The sequence below is a fragment of the Cervus canadensis genome, chromosome 6 (assembly GCF_019320065.1).
Source record: "Cervus canadensis isolate Bull #8, Minnesota chromosome 6, ASM1932006v1, whole genome shotgun sequence".
NCBI classification, from domain to species: Eukaryota; Metazoa; Chordata; class Mammalia; order Artiodactyla; family Cervidae; genus Cervus; species Cervus canadensis.
In genome coordinates this window covers 57,392,575-57,408,998 of record NC_057391.1, presented here as the reverse complement: position 1 = coordinate 57,408,998, position 16,424 = coordinate 57,392,575, and the positions used below count along the sequence as shown (strand labels likewise).

The window sequence follows — 16,424 nt, the reverse complement described above, 5'->3', positions numbered from 1 at the left end:
CCGAGCAACATGGCACCATATATAAAGGTTCATAATAAATGATGGATTAACTTGTTTTTCCACTACATTCCTTTGAATGTTTTTACAGAAATGTTTTCTGACATCCAAGTGTCTTTCTTTCGTGTCCTGACTCACCTCCAAAAGCCCTCAGTCTCCTGAAGAGCCTGGTACCAGTGTTGCCAGGAGCCATCATCAGGATCTGTTAGCCGCCAGCACCTGCTCTGTCTAGCCCAGAGCCACTGGCTGATGGAACTCCACTACAGAACTTTCTCTGAACTCTCTCTGGCCTCCCTCAATCCTTCTCCTTCCTTTTCCTAACAAAAACATTATCCCTGGTTTTCTTTTTGAACACCCCAAGACCCTCAAGTAAAAAATGAACATTTTATTAAGAATTTCTTTTTCTTAATGTTTTAACTCTTATTTGATCTTTATCATCCCTATTTTATTGGTAGCTCAGCTTACAAAGTTATAAGAAGAAAAAGAAGATGAGATGACAATGAAAAAGAAAAATGGGGGGAGAAATTATGATGAGAAAGAAGGCAAAGAGGAAGAGGACGGAGGCAAAGGAGAAGAAACAGAAAAACAAAACAAAAACCTGTTTGTCTCTGGAATACATTTCTTTATTAACAGAGATATTACTATGCTTCAGTTCAAAACCGCGAACTTGACAGCAGACATAATGCGCCCATAGGGCCGACATAAATCATATGTCCCAACACCAACATCACAGAATGGTTGTACTATATTTGGACTTAGATGTGTTTGGATACTTATATTTGAATGTAAGTATGACTGATGGTCTAGGAATTCACAACCCTTCAAAACCCTGAACCAAATCACTTGTCTAATGGAGCAGTTCCCCCACTCTGGGCCTGCTTGCCGTCTGGAATACATCTTTGGCTGGGAATGGTAGAGATAGTGAATTTTCCTCTCTCCCTTCCCCTCAGAGGGGACTGAATAAATAGACTCAGTGATAACTTCAGCAACAACAACAAAAAAAAGCCACTTGAGAAAGTGGTAAAGTCACAGGAACTTAAGACCAGGGTTTGATATAATAGAGTTTTGGATCCATAATCCAAACTTGACTGTATTCCTAATCCAATTTTATTCTATGAACAATGTAGCTATTCCATTAATGCAAAAAAAAAAAAAAGAGTTCAGCTCACTATCATATCAGTTCTATTGACAACTGTACATCTATTTTTATTTATTAATTATAATCCCAGATTTAAAAAAAAAAAGTGTTTCTGAGGTGACTAACACCAACAGATATATAAAAGGGGGCTATTAGCAGAAATTTAAAGTATAATTCCATATAGAAGGAAGATAAAACGTACCAGATACCTAAATTAACAAAATTAAGTGATTGTGCATTAAATTTATCCTTGAGTTTCTTAGAGGCTAAAGGAAATGGGGTGGGGAGGGGGAGTTAGGAGTTTCATAACTTACCAGATTTTTAGGAACTATGGTCTTATTCCTGAGATTTGCAAATTCTTTAAATGCAGCCAAAATAAGAGCAAAGCCCTTAACGTTAATCTAACAGATCACAGAGATACATTATTTATGTAGAATTCTGAGGTCGCAGCAAGCAAAATACAATGAAGCAACTATGATGGGAAACTAAGTCAATCAGAGTAGATCAAGTTAGAATTGAAACATCTGATTAGACTTCTCACAAACCCGCTGCCTCACTGTGGTAGCTATTCTCCAAAGATTTTGCCCCTTAATTCTTCCTCTCCCTGTAGACACAGGCTGCCCCTCACCTCCATCAAGAGGCAGAGCTTATTAGTTCACACCCTTGAATCCGAGCAAGGTCTGTGACTTGCATGGAATTTCAGACAAGACTGTCTGAAGAAAGTCTGGTAGCTTCCACTTTTGTTTTCTTGGTATCCTCAGCTGCCTTGTACAAAGTCTGGCGATGCTGCTGGATGGTCCACGGGGAAAGGGAGACAATCTGAGACTATATGGAGGAGAACCAAGAAACCCAGCCAACCCTGATAACATATGAACTCATTCAGGCCCTTCCAGCCAGCTTTTAGCCATTCATCTCAGTCTGTGGTCAACTGGTGAGGTTAAAACATGTGACCAGAGATGAAGAGGCTATTGTTCACCATCCAGCCCCGACAGACACTTAACCTGAACAAAATCTGGTAGCTGCACCTGGGGCTCAGTTTCCCCATTTGCAAAAACACATTCAGTGGCCTATCCCCAGGGGCTGGCCCAGGCAGGAGACCACATAGGAGAGAGCTTTGAAATCTGGAAGGCTCCCAGCAGAGCCAGACAAGTGGCTCTTTGCTTCTTTTATCCCTTCCTCTGTCCATCCATTTAGCTCAACCACACCAAAGTAAACAGGACTGCAGGCACCAGTCTACGATCACAGAACCAGAAACACACGTGGAGAAGTCATCTTACTCATTTCAGACCCGACAGACATTGTGGGAAGCAGAGACAAGACTCCCCACTGCGTCCTGTCCAAATTCCTGGCCTGCAGGATCATAAGAAATAATAAAATTGTTGTTGTTTTAAGCCACTAAGTTTGGGTAATTGGTTACGTAGCAATAAGATAACCAAAACACAAATAAAATAGCTTATTTCCTTATAGTAAAGAGACTAGGAATAACTCTCTCTTTAGTTTCTCATTAATAATGTTACAATGTTTTTACATGTAATAAGTTTCAGTGTACATGGAGGTACATGTACATTGGAAGCTTCCTTGCCTTGGCCTCTCATAACCAAGTGGTCAAGCACTGCTCATGTTGCCACTTGAGCCTCCTCCTCACCACCACATCTCCCCCACCACTGTTGCTCTGACCATCACGCACTCTCACCATGATTCCTGTATTAGCTTCCCAAGTCTCCTTGCCTCTAGTCTCCTTACTCACTATATGATATACCTTTTACACCTCGACCATGGCCAAGACCTGATCACATTCCCATCTTAGAATCCTGTATTATGTCGCCATTGTCCGCTTTCACAACACTCAGACAGTGTAACATCATGCATCCTGTATTCCCTCGCCCACCCTGGCCTAGACATACATGGTGGCAGACAGACATACCTGGTGGCAGACCACACTTCCAGGGGGCTCTACTTTCATAGGCTACACTAAGAGCCGTGCCCGCAAAGCCATGCAGCGCAGACCCTGAGTCACGAGTGCAAACCCTGCCCATCGTACTCAGATGTCCCTCAATCACCAGAACATTATATACTGTTTCATGCCTTTTTCACTCAAATGTTTCCTTATTTTTCTCTTGTACTTCCACCAAGCTCTAATATACACATAATTTACCTTACCCAGTCAATTAGTTGATTAAAGTTGGTCAACCATTCAAAAATTGCCTAATGCATACTTAGTATGTGCCCAGTTTCTAGATATCCCTAGTGATAAAATAAACAAAAACTCAGCCTTCAGTAAGTTCTCGGTCCTACTAAGGACTCATTTATCACACAGACCAGAGGTTAGCAAACTTTTTCTGTGAAGGGAGAAACAGCAAATAATTCCGTTTTGCCAAGCCCTACTATCTTTATCACAACTACTCTTCCTCTGCCAGTAAGTGTGAAAGCAGACATAGATAACACATAAATAAATGGGCATGGCTGTGTTCAACACAATTTTATTTACAAAACAAGCAGCGTGTTCCATCGTTTGCTGGTTCCTGACAGTTATCCACTGCCAAATCATTTCTGAATAAACCCATTCCCACAACGATACTTCGCTTGTCATGGGAGTGTGTCTGCCTTCAATAAACGCTGAGCCTTTCTCCACAGCAATAGCAGAAGATTCTTGGGAAATGAAGGTATCACGAATGTGGAAGAAAGGAAGAAACTTATCAGGTATAGGGTTTACTGTAATTGAGAATCATCAAAATACAATGGTTAAGGAACACTGACTAGGAAGCCAGATTTCCCAGCTCCATCTCTTACTAGTTTATGTCCCTGAAGGAATAACTAAAATCACTGAAAAACTGTATCCCTCAGTTTCCTCATCTGTTAAATGGGCAAGTATGTATAATCTTTCTCATAAAGGATCTGTGTATTAAATGAGTAATACATGAACAATGCAATAGTGAACAATATACCAGAGCTTGCTATTCTTTTTTGTTGTTGTTGTGATTTGTTGCAATTGCATTATTGTTGCAATTTAATGTAAAAAATTACACTATGTTAATGACTCTGAGCTTACAGGCAACCAAGGTGAAAAATGAAATGAAAGAATTAAATAACTCATCATATTGATGAAAACTTAAGAGAGATACCAGTTTCCCCTGGAAAGAGAAACACCTCGTGCAACTCTATCCAGAGAGAAGTTTCTCACATGGGACATGAGAGCAAGAGATTCTGAATGACATAACGAGGAATGTCTCCAGTTCAGAACCATGGGCAATGCAGATGAAGGATGCCTGTGATGGTTACCTGACATCCTCAATAAAAATTCAAGATATAATACTAAAATGCATGTGCTATCCAGAGAATCCACAGTTCAGACATGCTATAAGCCCCTCTGTGTTTTATTAGTCTTTGCAGAAATATCAAAGCTTCCTGTTTGACAAAATATTATATTACTACATTATTAATTATACCTGGGATTTGTGAACTAGCATGAAGGAATATTAGGAATTTTAAGTGGAATTTTACCAATGTCTTAGTTCTGCATTTTTGTCCAGAGGAATGAAAACCAAAACCATAACTAAAATTAATGGAGAAAGAAAATTTAATATTAAGAATTTGTCTTTAAAACTTAACCTCTGCATACCTCAGCTCTCACAGCTATAGAGGGAAGGTAATGAAAGGGCTCACCCTATACAGATGGGATGAGCACTGAAGGTGCTGTCATATGCAGAACACTGAGATGTGCCTGGCACATCTGGCACTGCTACAGATGCTATTATTATTTTCTTTTACTTACTCCTAGACCCCATGCCCTTTCCTGCTTTTCTGTTGTCTCCCAATTTTTTTAATGCATCTTATTCTCCAAGGAAACATCCAACCCCTCCAGGCTATGGGCAATATGTCTCTAGCATTCCACATGCTAAATTCAAGGTAGCATTCGATCAAGGCTTCTTGAATTAATGAACTTTTTCAATCCCAGCTTCAACAAGTTAGTGTTAAAATGCTCATTTCTTGCCACTGATGATTTTACAATCTAATGGGAAAGTCAAGCTTAACAAACATAAAATATTAAACTCTCATGTGTCTGCCATATAACTCAGCCCCTCATAAGATTTTCTATTTCAGCTTTCTTTAAAACTTTCATGAAACAAAATCCTGTTTCTAGGATAGGCCTATTTGTTGGGTTTCTAGACACAAAGAAATTGTTAATACAGTTTATTTCTATTTTAAGAAAACATCTTACTTTCACCTTGGAAATTAAGGCTAAAATTCACAAATTGGTTAGGCTTATTGTTTGGTTTACTGTAGGAAAAAGCAAACAAACTATGTCTGAGTATCCTAATACCAAGTTTTATGTCTCAAATGTTACAAAATGAATCCCATAAATAAATACTTTGTCTCCTGTCTTGTTTAAAATGTGGAATTGCTGAAACCTTTTATTTAAAAAATCTCTTTTTTTCATGGTGTTGCAATACTTTAGCTTAATCTATTCAATAAATGAAAAGACAAACCATACCACTGCAGGATTTTTGCCTCATATTTAATTATTAGGCTATCTGACTTTGGATGAAATCTTAAAGTCCCCTTTATAAAGTAAAATGGACTTTATGAAGTCTGCAGAAATTTTTCTGTGTGCCCTGTTAAAGTTCTTTATTTTAGTAACAGATTTCTGTGTAATTAATCCCTCAGAGTTTGCCATCACATAATCTATCCTGTGTATGAACGGTTCCACGTGTTTTTTTTTTTTTTTTGGTAATAAGACCCCTGGAAAAAAAAAAATAAACAAAGACCAAAGGAATCAGGCACAAGGGGACAAATTGTGTGAAATACAACCAGTCTTATATACTTATAAACCAGGCAATACGGATAAAAGTGCAACAATCCATCTTATCAGATTTGGGAAGAGGGGGTTTCACTCTCAAGAATTTTTCCCTTTGATGGGAAACCGTAATATTTACTTATCTGGGAGCTAAAGCAATAAGGCAAACATAAATGGTGCATAGCTATTGCTATGCAAGTAGAGCTATGTGTTTTTAAAATTAGATTGTCTCGCACACTTTTTGCCTAATCACAGAAGTTAAGAATTTAGCTGAGAAAATTCTTGTGACCTGAAATTCAAACGATAAAGCTAGGATTTTATTATGTCTCATAAAGTCATTTCACACATGTTAAGCGGTGCCCAGGCAAACAAAAATCATTATACATTTATTACTTGAAAACGTTTTTAAAACTTGCAAAATCCTCATTTCAAAATAGAGAGAAATGCAATTTTTGCAGAGTGAATAGGGACCACACTCATTCCATTAAAAAAAAAAAAGGATTTCCTGTAAAAACAGAAATTGGCGATTTACTCTAAGAAAACACAGTGAAAGCTGGGAAGAAACTTGAGGATGCTTAAATTTCCACTGTGGAACAACTTCTGCTGCCCAGTGGGAAGAGAGGGAAAAAAAAAAAAAAACACCTGCAACAGGATGGGAGGAGAGAAGGACAAGCTAGGACTACACACCCAAAGAGGGGAAAACCATGCAGGTCCCCAGGCAGGGACTCAAGGGAGCTGACAGGAAAGGACTACATATTCCAAGAAGAATACCCAGGCAAATTCTGCAGTTACCTGTCACATCAGAGCAAGTCAAGAAGACAGTGACTTGTAGGAGAGCCCAGACCAACGGGTGGCAGACACTGATGGGCTTAAAACACCTTTTAAATAGAGGAAATATTAGTGAGGTGCTGAAAGTTGCTGCCACCAACTGGGCATCAGGCAGACTTGGGGATTTCAGATCACTTTCATTTCATAAACTGTACATCAAAATGGCAAACAGGTTTCACTGTAGTCAAAGAGGTTGATTTTGAAGCTGCTAATAGTTTAACTAGTCAAAATAGGAGTTTTAAGCAATAACTGGAAAAATGGAACACACGACTGCTCTTCCTGACGATGTATACAGCATGGTGTGGTTAAAGACTTATTCATGTGAGATTGTAATAGCAATAAGCAGAGAGAATACATTTTAAAAGCTATTCAAATTTAAGAACAGAGTCGGCATTCATTTCAAGCCTATGGGAAGACCTTTGATAAACAACAATTATATTTTCTTTCATCAGTTTATACTACACATAAATGTTCAGATGGACACCAACATGCAGGTAGAAGAATGTCGGTAATAGCAAAAACTTTAATGTAATCTAAAGAGCCATCATCAGGAAACTGTTCCAGCCATATTATGGGATTCTGTACGCCAAGAGAACACCTGAGGTAGATCCCTATGAGTTGATAGAAGGATGCAGTAAAGATTTATAAAAGTAAGACAGGTTGGGAACAGTATGTATAGTACATTCCAATCATTAAAAAGGATATACACACATATCTAAGTGAGTTTATATATATATAATATATATATTTATACATGTATTATACTATTTCTAGAAAAATACATAAGAAAACAGTCTATGAGCAGTAGGTGGGAAATATCTTTATTGTATATCCTTTCAAAGTTTAATTTTTTACCTCAAATATGTATATATATAATGCATACATTATATGCATATAACATTATAGATAACATAAGATTTATAAAAATAAAAACCTTTATATTATAAAGGTTCATTATTATAGTATATTAATATATAGTTATGCTACAAAGGTTAATTATAATTATTTGCCAAATTTTTCATATGTATGCAAAATCTCATAGATAACATGAGAATTAGAAATGTTCATAATTACTGATCTATTAACACCATGCTTTGGGGAAGACTTTCTGAATAGTTTGCAATAGAATTACGTCCCCATTAGCAACTACGTACCACCTAAACACAGAGTGTTTCTTTATAAACTTTAAAAAAATGTAAAACTGAAAAGAACTAAGTGTTGGTGTGAGTAAAAGCATGGACATCCTGTGAAGCAACAGAGCAGGGCTTAGTTTCTGTTTTCACATGGAGTCTGCCTCCCGAGGAAACAGGCTGGCTGGTGATAGCACAGAGATGAGACAAATGTCTGGCCAGGCCTGAAGTCTCCCTGCAGACCTCCATCCACAGAATTAAACCCCCTACTTCCCATCTCTCCCTAGGAGCAACACTGTCAAGCTTAGCATCTAAGATAATATATATATATAGCAGAAATATATTTTTTGAAAGAAAAATGCTAGACTAAATCAGGTCCTTTCGAGAATGGATGAAAATCAGAGTTTCAGTCCATTTATCGAACTTGCCATGGGCCGTGCACACAGGGTAAAAAATGTCTGCTGTCTGACCAGTATCAGGCTTAATATGATAAGCAAATTTCCTTTCCAACACTTGTTGGAATCCTTGATTTATTTTCCACGAAGACCAAGATGGAACTAAGTTAATCGTAACTGTTTCCTAGGGTCAGAAAATCCTGCATATTTCACCAAGGCCTAAGTGCTTAGCTCTGACCATTGTGTTGCCCCTATCTAGACCAGCACTCAAAAACTCATCTGTTCAGTTTACTGGACTTTTTTCTTTCTGTACCTGGGCCATACAGACACAAATTTCACTACATATATATAATTAAAACAACACATAACAAAAAAGAATGTGTGAAATGTTCAGCCACATATCCAAGTGGACACCATCATTTGATCACTCAGGGCCAAACTACACAACTACTCAAAAAAGAACAACAATGCTCCACAGTGACTTAAATGGGAAGGAAATCTAAAAAAGAATGGATATCTGTATACGCATAACTGATTCACCTTACTGTACGACAGAACTGACATGACATTGTAAAGCGAATATACCCCATTTAAACAATTTAAAAATTTTAAAAATATTTAAAAGAGCAACAAGTTAATAGAAACCTCTGTGTATTTACTCTCTGGTTTCATTACAGAATCCTCCAAAGAGACAAAATGGGTCATTTACAATCCATCCTGCTGCTTCTATGGAGGCTTGAATTTGAACACTCTCAGAGATTCTGCTCTTTCAATCTGAACAATTTTAAGGGAAGGGCACTCCCACCCTTCTTTGATTCAGGAAACTGACAATATTTATGCAGTCAACCTGCCTAATTTAAATACTTCCTGTTGAAACATTGTCTGTAATAGGGGCATAGGAGACTGGCGAAATCTTCAACTACATGTGTGTAACACACACAAGACAGTGTTTTTAACACTCATTCAAAGCCTGCCACAGCAGCTTTACTGCCCCCATCAAATAAGGAGCTTCTTAAAACCACAAAACAAGTTCTCAGAAACACTTGCCCTGCTCCGCTTCCAGTGTAGACATCTTAAGGAAAAACTCAGTCCCTAATTTTAATAAGCACAATTTCAAGGAGAACCAACTATTAGCTATGTGTCTCCTCTAAATGTCTGTCCTTGGAATCCCTTTCTTTCCCTGCTCCCCTGCAAACAGAGCATCTACTAAGATGCCCACCATGCAATTGCTTTCCCTACATACAACCGGAATTGGTATGAAGGGAAAGGATGGGCTGCCCCTCTCCTCAGTCGCAGCTCCTCCCCTTCTTCCTCAAAGAACCCTCCTCGCCTCCCCAAATCAGCCTCGACAATGGCCCAAGATTCCTTTTAGCCGTGACCTCTACTCTGGGGCAGAAATCCATAAAGAGTAGAAGCAAGGTGGTTTGGCCAAGAACTGCAGCGAGGACTGGGTAACCCTTGCATCTCTAAGGTGTTCCCAGGAAGTCTTATCAGGGATCCTTCTACTGTCCAGAACTGACTCTGTCAGTTCCTCTGGATCTTGATACTCGGGAAAAGAGGGAGGGGACACCCACACCAAAGCAGCTGGCCCGATTCATTACCCTTTAAGCGCGTCGTGTCCTCCGCCGCCTCTTCTCTTGGCCCGGTTGGCTCTGGTTTCCTTCACGTTCCCAGCCTCCAAATTGGTATCCGCCCCATGGCTCGTGTAGGACGCTAAGAGCACGGTAAATCCCAGGGCGACCTCCAACAGCCCCCCTCGCCGCATGATGCCGCGCGGCCGCCGGCTCCCGCCGCCTCTCGCCGCGCCCCGGGCTCTGTCCGCGGCCGCCGCTGCGCCCTGGAGCGCGCCGCGCCGCCGGGGTCCTGCTCTCCCGCCGCCCGTCCCCCGGGCCGGGCTCCTCCCGCCTTCTCCAGGCGCTGCTCCCACTTCAGGCGGCCCCTGCCAGCTGCAACAGACAAATCGCCGAGGCGGGGGGAGACATTCAGGGCATCAGGATGCTGAAGCCTCAGGGTCCCCATTCCCGAGCCCAACCCGCGCACCGCCTGCGCGTGGCGCAGTTACTTTGGGTAAGTGAAGACTGTTTGGTCCACAGCTGGCTGAAAAGCCCAGGCCCCCAGCGGCATCGGTTCCAGCTAACCCCTTGGCCTCCCGGGCGCCGCCTGAAAAAGGCGCTGCAAAAGTCCCCATGTCCTGAGCGGATCTAAACCCCGGGACGAGCTCGCTGGGTGTATTTTTTACTAGCACGAATTGCGCGCAATGCGCGCTCTGACGCCCCAGCTCCCCAGTCTGTCCTCTCCGCCAAGCCGCCGGGCTGGAAGCCCGCCGCGCCATCCCCGGCCGGCTCCGGGCACTGCCACCACCCCTCAGCATCTGACGCCGAGCCCGGCACCAGGAGCCCCGGGCCAGGAAGCTGTCAGGCAGGGGAGGGCCAGCGCCAGCTCTGGACGTTCCGGGACAGCCCCTCACCCCAGTCCCTGTCTCTGCCCTCGGCGCGGCGCAAACGCAAAAGCCTCCGTGGCTGGAGCCCCAGCCGCGGCGGCCGCCCGATCCCTATGGGGACCCTGGCTGCACCCACTGGAGAAGCGGCGGATCCGGCTCCCAGGGCGGCTGCGGCGGCTGTTCCTCGGTCTTGGCCGCGGCAGCCGCTGCCCCGCTCCGCCCGCAGCTGTCCCAGCTGTGGCCGCCTGTCTGCCTGCGGCACCCACAGTCTCTGCCGCCGCTCCTGCGGCCCCCTCCTTTCCCCACCTCTTCAAGTATCGTCTGCGCAGCGGTTTCTCGCGAGAGAAATACTTTTTAAAAAAAAAAAGAAAGAAAAAGAAAATGACACCCCCTCCTACATCCCCCTCATCACCACCCCACCCCTCGGCCCCATCCATCCTCCCTTTCCACTCCCCTTTGCCAGCCACCGCCTCGGCGCGGGGGCCTCTCTCGCCCGCAGGATTGGCGCAATGGGAGGAGGCAGAGGTGATCCGGTCCTGCCCAGCCTGGGATTTTGCGTTTTGGGGTGAGGAGTTAAGGGAACGGGAAGAAGCAGAGTAGCGGTTTCTCCCGCTCCGCGGCTGGGAGACCTAGACCCGAGATTAGCCTCTCCCGTGATCTGGGAAGCCCGGCCGGCGCGTGAAGCTGTGCCACCTGTACCAAGAATGCGCGCTGAAGAGGGCAACTCGGAGGCCCCAGCGCGAAACGAGACGCATCTCGGGCTCCCCGGTGGCCGCCTCACTGCGCTTCTGGGGCCGGCACCGAGCAGAGGCCGGACGCCGCTGGGGCAGGACGAGTCAGGGGGCCCCCGCTGTCGGGGAAGGGCTGATGTGCAGGCGAGGGAGGAGGCATGATGATGCTGAGCTTCAGTTCAAGTCACCCAGGCTGAACCCAAGATGCCTCAAGAGTCTGAGTGGGATTCCGACCCAGAGGCCTGTGAATGTTGGAACCTGGGATTTGGGGTGGAGGCAGTGAAGGGACGGTCCTCGGGCCCAGCCCACAACTAATCCTAGTCTTCTCGTGGAGGACCCTCTTGCGCCTCCCCAGACATTCTATTCTCTCTCTCTCTCATATACATGCAAACACACACACACACCTGCCTCTCCAGGATAAACAGGGCACGGTGACTTTGAAGAAGACATTTATGATATCCTTCTATAGGCAAGGCCCCATGTTGCCTGCACCCTGTAAGGGTGTAGTAGGGCAGGAAATCGCAATCGATTTCCCTAGGGGAAAGGGGCCCTAGGCACTGGAACTGGAGACCCCCAGAAAATCCCCCGTGTAGTAGCCACCAGCTGTCAAGACAGAAATAAGAGTTCAGCACAAACGAACAGAAATCCTGTTGAAAGGGGTTTTCCTTACCAGCAATTATTTGTGCCCAGGCAATAGAGTATGGGGACCTGGGCAAGTTATTTAACTTCTTTCCAGTTGCAAGATGGCAAGAGTGATGTTGACTACACAGGGTTATAATGGTGATGCTGAGTCTGCTGAAGTGTCATGATAACCATGGTCTCAAAGATGAAAACATGGAGCCTATTTAAAGTCATAGCCCTATAAAAATCCTCTTAGCAGATTCATGAATTGAAGCCTTGATCACACACCCAAGACTAAATAAAGGCAAGCCTCTGTTCAGGATGCATTTACTGAACACCAGTTGTGTACCAGCTGGTGCATGGTTGAACCAAGTTCCCGGGTAAGCAAGGCAGAAATGTTTCTCCCCTCACAGAGTAGTCTACAGGGAAAGGCAGATGTGAAACAAATGATGATTCAACTTTTAAATGCCAAGAGAAAGAAGTCCTGGTTGTTCAGAGGACATATAACAGGAGTACTTGACCTAAGTTGTGGCTGACCAGCGAAGGTTTTCCTAAGGAAGTGATGTTTAACGTAAATCCAAACACATGACTAAACGTCAATTAGGGTAGTAGTTCTCAACCCAGGCTATACAGTAGAATGACCTGGGAACCTGCGAAAAATCGGACACCAGGACTCAACCCCTGGAGCTTCTGATTTAAATAGTTTGGAGTGGAGCCATAACACAGGCATTTTTAAAAGACCCCCAGGTAGGAAGAGGTAAGGGTGGTATTCAAAGTGGGGAAAAAAGTCTAGGCAGAGGGACCATGGCTCAGGAGAAATAGTTAGATTGGAGATCTACAGAGGCCCTGTCCTGCCCACCAGTTTTCTGGACTGTTCTGCACCCTCTGGGGAATCCAGAGACTGCCTGTTTTCTCTATATTCCAGCAGCATGTGAGACCCTCCACTCTCTTAGAGCCCTCTGCTCAGTGACGTGTTGGACAGCAGCAGCTGAACATAGGGCTTTTCTGAGGTTTTTGCTCATGAAGCAAAGAGCAAACCCTGGTGCCCTGCAAGTCTGAACATTCCAGCATTTCTGAACATGTCTATTACCTCCTACCCTATCCCTAAACTGCTTTCCAGGGTTTCACTTCTAAAGGAGAGATTTAGATTAAATGCTTTCTTTAGGCCTTAGCCCTCTTTTTTTCTCCTTGGTCCCTTCCTCCAGTTAAGACTCTAATTCCTCTTCATGTTAGATGGGAGCCCTAGGTCGTATACTCCCCTTTTTGAGTGATAAGTGTCATGGCTTAACTAAAGAGTTGGAGGGAGAGGGGGAAGAAAGATTTCTAAAAAAAGAGAGATTAGTAAAAGAGATTTCTTTTAAATATGTAAGAAATACACCAACCAGGCAATCAACACACATTAGAGCAGTGTGCTACCAGTAACAAAATTCAGTCACAAATAAAGAAAATTATGTATTTTCAATAAGATTTTCTTGATGCCACATGATTCAGGAGCCACCTCTCTTGAAAACTTATCATACTCTTTGGTCCATGGGGCTAGAATTCCCTTATTTCACCTCTTCATTTAAAAAAACTCCACCAATCCTAAGAGAATTGGCTCAGGTTCCTCCTGACTTCCAAAGCCAAGCCTTAACAGACCTAGCAGATTCCTCCTTCAAATTCTTAGCTGCTGCCCTGAAATGGCCATGGCTTTAAGAAGTTCAGGATGAAAAAGTATGTCCCAGCTAACCTGAGACCCTTATCAATTAAATGCAGCTACATATGGGATCAAATTTGACCTTGAGTACAAAATGAAGTAGGGCAAACACTAACAGAATTCTGCCAAGAGAATGCACTGGTCAGAGCAAATACACTTTTCCAACAACACAAGAGATGACTTGGACATCACCAAATGGTCAATAACAAAATCAGATTGATTACATTCTTTGCAGCAAAAGATGGAGAAATACTATACAGACAGCAAAAACAAGACCAGGAGCTGACTGTTGTTCAGATCATCACCTCCTTATAGCAAACTTCAGGTTTAAACTAAAGAAAGTGGGGAAAACCACTCAGCCATTCAGATATGACCTAAATCAAATCCCTCATGATTATACCTGGGAGGTGATGAATAGATTCAATGCCATCAGATCTGGTAGACAGAGTACCTGAAAACTATGGACAGAGGTTCATAACGTTGTACAGGAGGCAGTGACCAAACCATCCCAAAGGAAAGAAATGCAAGAATGCAAAGTCGTTGTCTGAGGCGGCCTTACAAATAGCTGAGGAAAGAAGAGAAGCAAAAAGCAAGGGAGAAAGGGAAAGGTATACCCAACTAAATGCAGAGTTCCAGAGAATAGCAAGGAAAGACAAGAAGGCCTTCTTCAATGAACAATGCAAAGAAATAAAGGAAAACAATGGAAGGGGAATGACTAGATATCTCTTCAAGAAAATTGGAGATATCAAGGGAACATTTCATGCAAAGATGGGCACAATAAAGGACAGAAACAGTAAATACCTAATAGAAGCAGAAGAGATCAAGAGGAGATGGCAAGAATACACAGAAAAAGTGTACAAAAAATGTCTTAATGAACCAGATAACCACAATGGTGTGGTCACTCACCTAGAGTCAGACATCCTTGAGTGTGAAGTCAAGTGGGCCTCAGGAAACACTGCTGCCAATAAAGCTAGTGGAGGTAATGGAATTCCAGCAGTTATTTAAAATCCTAAAAGATGATGCTATTAAAGTGCTGCATTCAATATGTCAGCAAATTTGGAAAAACCAGCAGTGGTCACAAGACTGGAAAAGGTCCATCTTCATCCCAGTTTCCAAGAAGGGCAGTACTAAAGAATGTTCAAACTATCAGAAAATGGCATTCACTTCTCATGCTAGTAAGATTATGCTCAAAATCCTTCAAGATAGGCTTCAGCAGTACTTGAATTGAGAACTTCCAGATGTACAAGCTAGGTATAGAAATGGCAGAGGAACCAGAGATCAAATTGACAACATTCGTTGGATCACAGAGAAAGCAAGGGAATTCCAGAAAATATCTACTTCTGTTTCATTGACTAAGCTAAAGCATTTGGCTGTGTGGATCATAACAAACTCTTAAAGAAAATGGAAAACTCTTAAAGAAATGGGAATATCAGACCATAATACCTGTATGAGAAAACTATATGCAAAAGTTAGAACCTTATATGGAACAACTGACTGGTTCAAAATTGAGAAAGAAGTACAATAAGGCTCTTTACTGTCACCCTGTTTATTTAACTGATGCTGAGCACATCACACAAAATTCTGGGCTGGATTAGTTACAAGCTGGAATCAAGATTGTGGGGAGAAATATCAACAACCTCAGATACACAGATGACCCCACTCAAATGGCAGAAAGCAAAGAGGAACTAAAGAGTCTTGATGAAGGGGAAAGAGCAAAGTGAAAAAGCCAGTTTAAAACTCAATTTTAGAAAAACTAAGATCATGGCATCTGGTCCCATCACTTCATGGCAAATAGAAGGGGAAAACGTAGAACCAGTGACAGATTTCCTCTTCTTGGGCTCAAATCAGTGCGGATGGTGACTGCAGCCATGAAATTAAAAGACGATTGCTTCTTGGAAGGAAAGTTATGACAAACCCAGGCAGTGTATTAAAAAGCAAAGACATCACTTTGCTGACAAAGGCCCATATAGTCAAGGCTATAGTCTTTCCAGTAGTCATGTATGGATGTGAGAGTTGGACCATAAAGAAAGCTGAGAGCTGAAGAATTGATGCATTTGAACTGTGGTGCTGGAGAAAACTCTTGAGAGTCCCTTGGACAGCAAGGAGATCAAACCAGTAAATCCCCAAGGTACCCTGAATATTCATGGGAAGGACTGAAGCTGAAGCTGAGGCTCCAGTACTTTGGCCACCTAATGCAAAGAGCTGACTCGCTGGAAAAGACTCTGATGCTGGGCAAGATTGAAGGCAGAAGGAGAAAAGGGTGACAGAGGATGAGATGGTTGGATGGCATCAATGGACATAAACTTGGGCTAACTCCAGGAGATGGTGAGGGAAAGAGGGGCCTGGCATGCTGCAGTCCATGGGATTGCAAAGAGTTGGTTGGACACGACTTGGTGACTGAACAACAACAACAACACGTGATCCTAGCAGATCAGCAGAAAAATTGCCCAGTGAATTCACAGAATAAATAAATGGCTCAGTAGGTAAGGAATCTGCCTGCAATGCAGGAGACACAGGAGACAGACACAGGTTCAATCCCTGGGTCAGGAAGATCCCCTGCAGAAGGAAATGGCAACCCACTCTGGTATTCTTGCCTGGAAAATGCCATGGACAGAGGAGCCTGGTGGGTACAGTCCAAAGGGTCACAAAGAGT

The 16,424-nt window shown here is 43.0% G+C and overlaps 1 protein-coding gene across 1 annotated transcript in view; it reads right to left on the bottom strand.

The window, feature by feature from the left end:
- The window catches only part of FBN1 (fibrillin 1), a 257,123-nt gene extending 246,097 nt beyond the window's left edge, over positions 1 to 11,026 (bottom strand). Inside the window, exons 1-2 of the mRNA XM_043473020.1 lie at positions 10,860 to 11,026; positions 9,885 to 10,229 (exon numbers count right to left, since the gene is read on the bottom strand). Coding sequence (XP_043328955.1) covers positions 9,885 to 10,048 — 164 coding nt within the window. The 5' untranslated portion in view covers positions 10,049 to 10,229; positions 10,860 to 11,026. The remainder of the gene's footprint in view (positions 1 to 9,884; positions 10,230 to 10,859) is intronic.
- Positions 11,027 to 16,424: the final 5,398 nt, after the last annotated feature.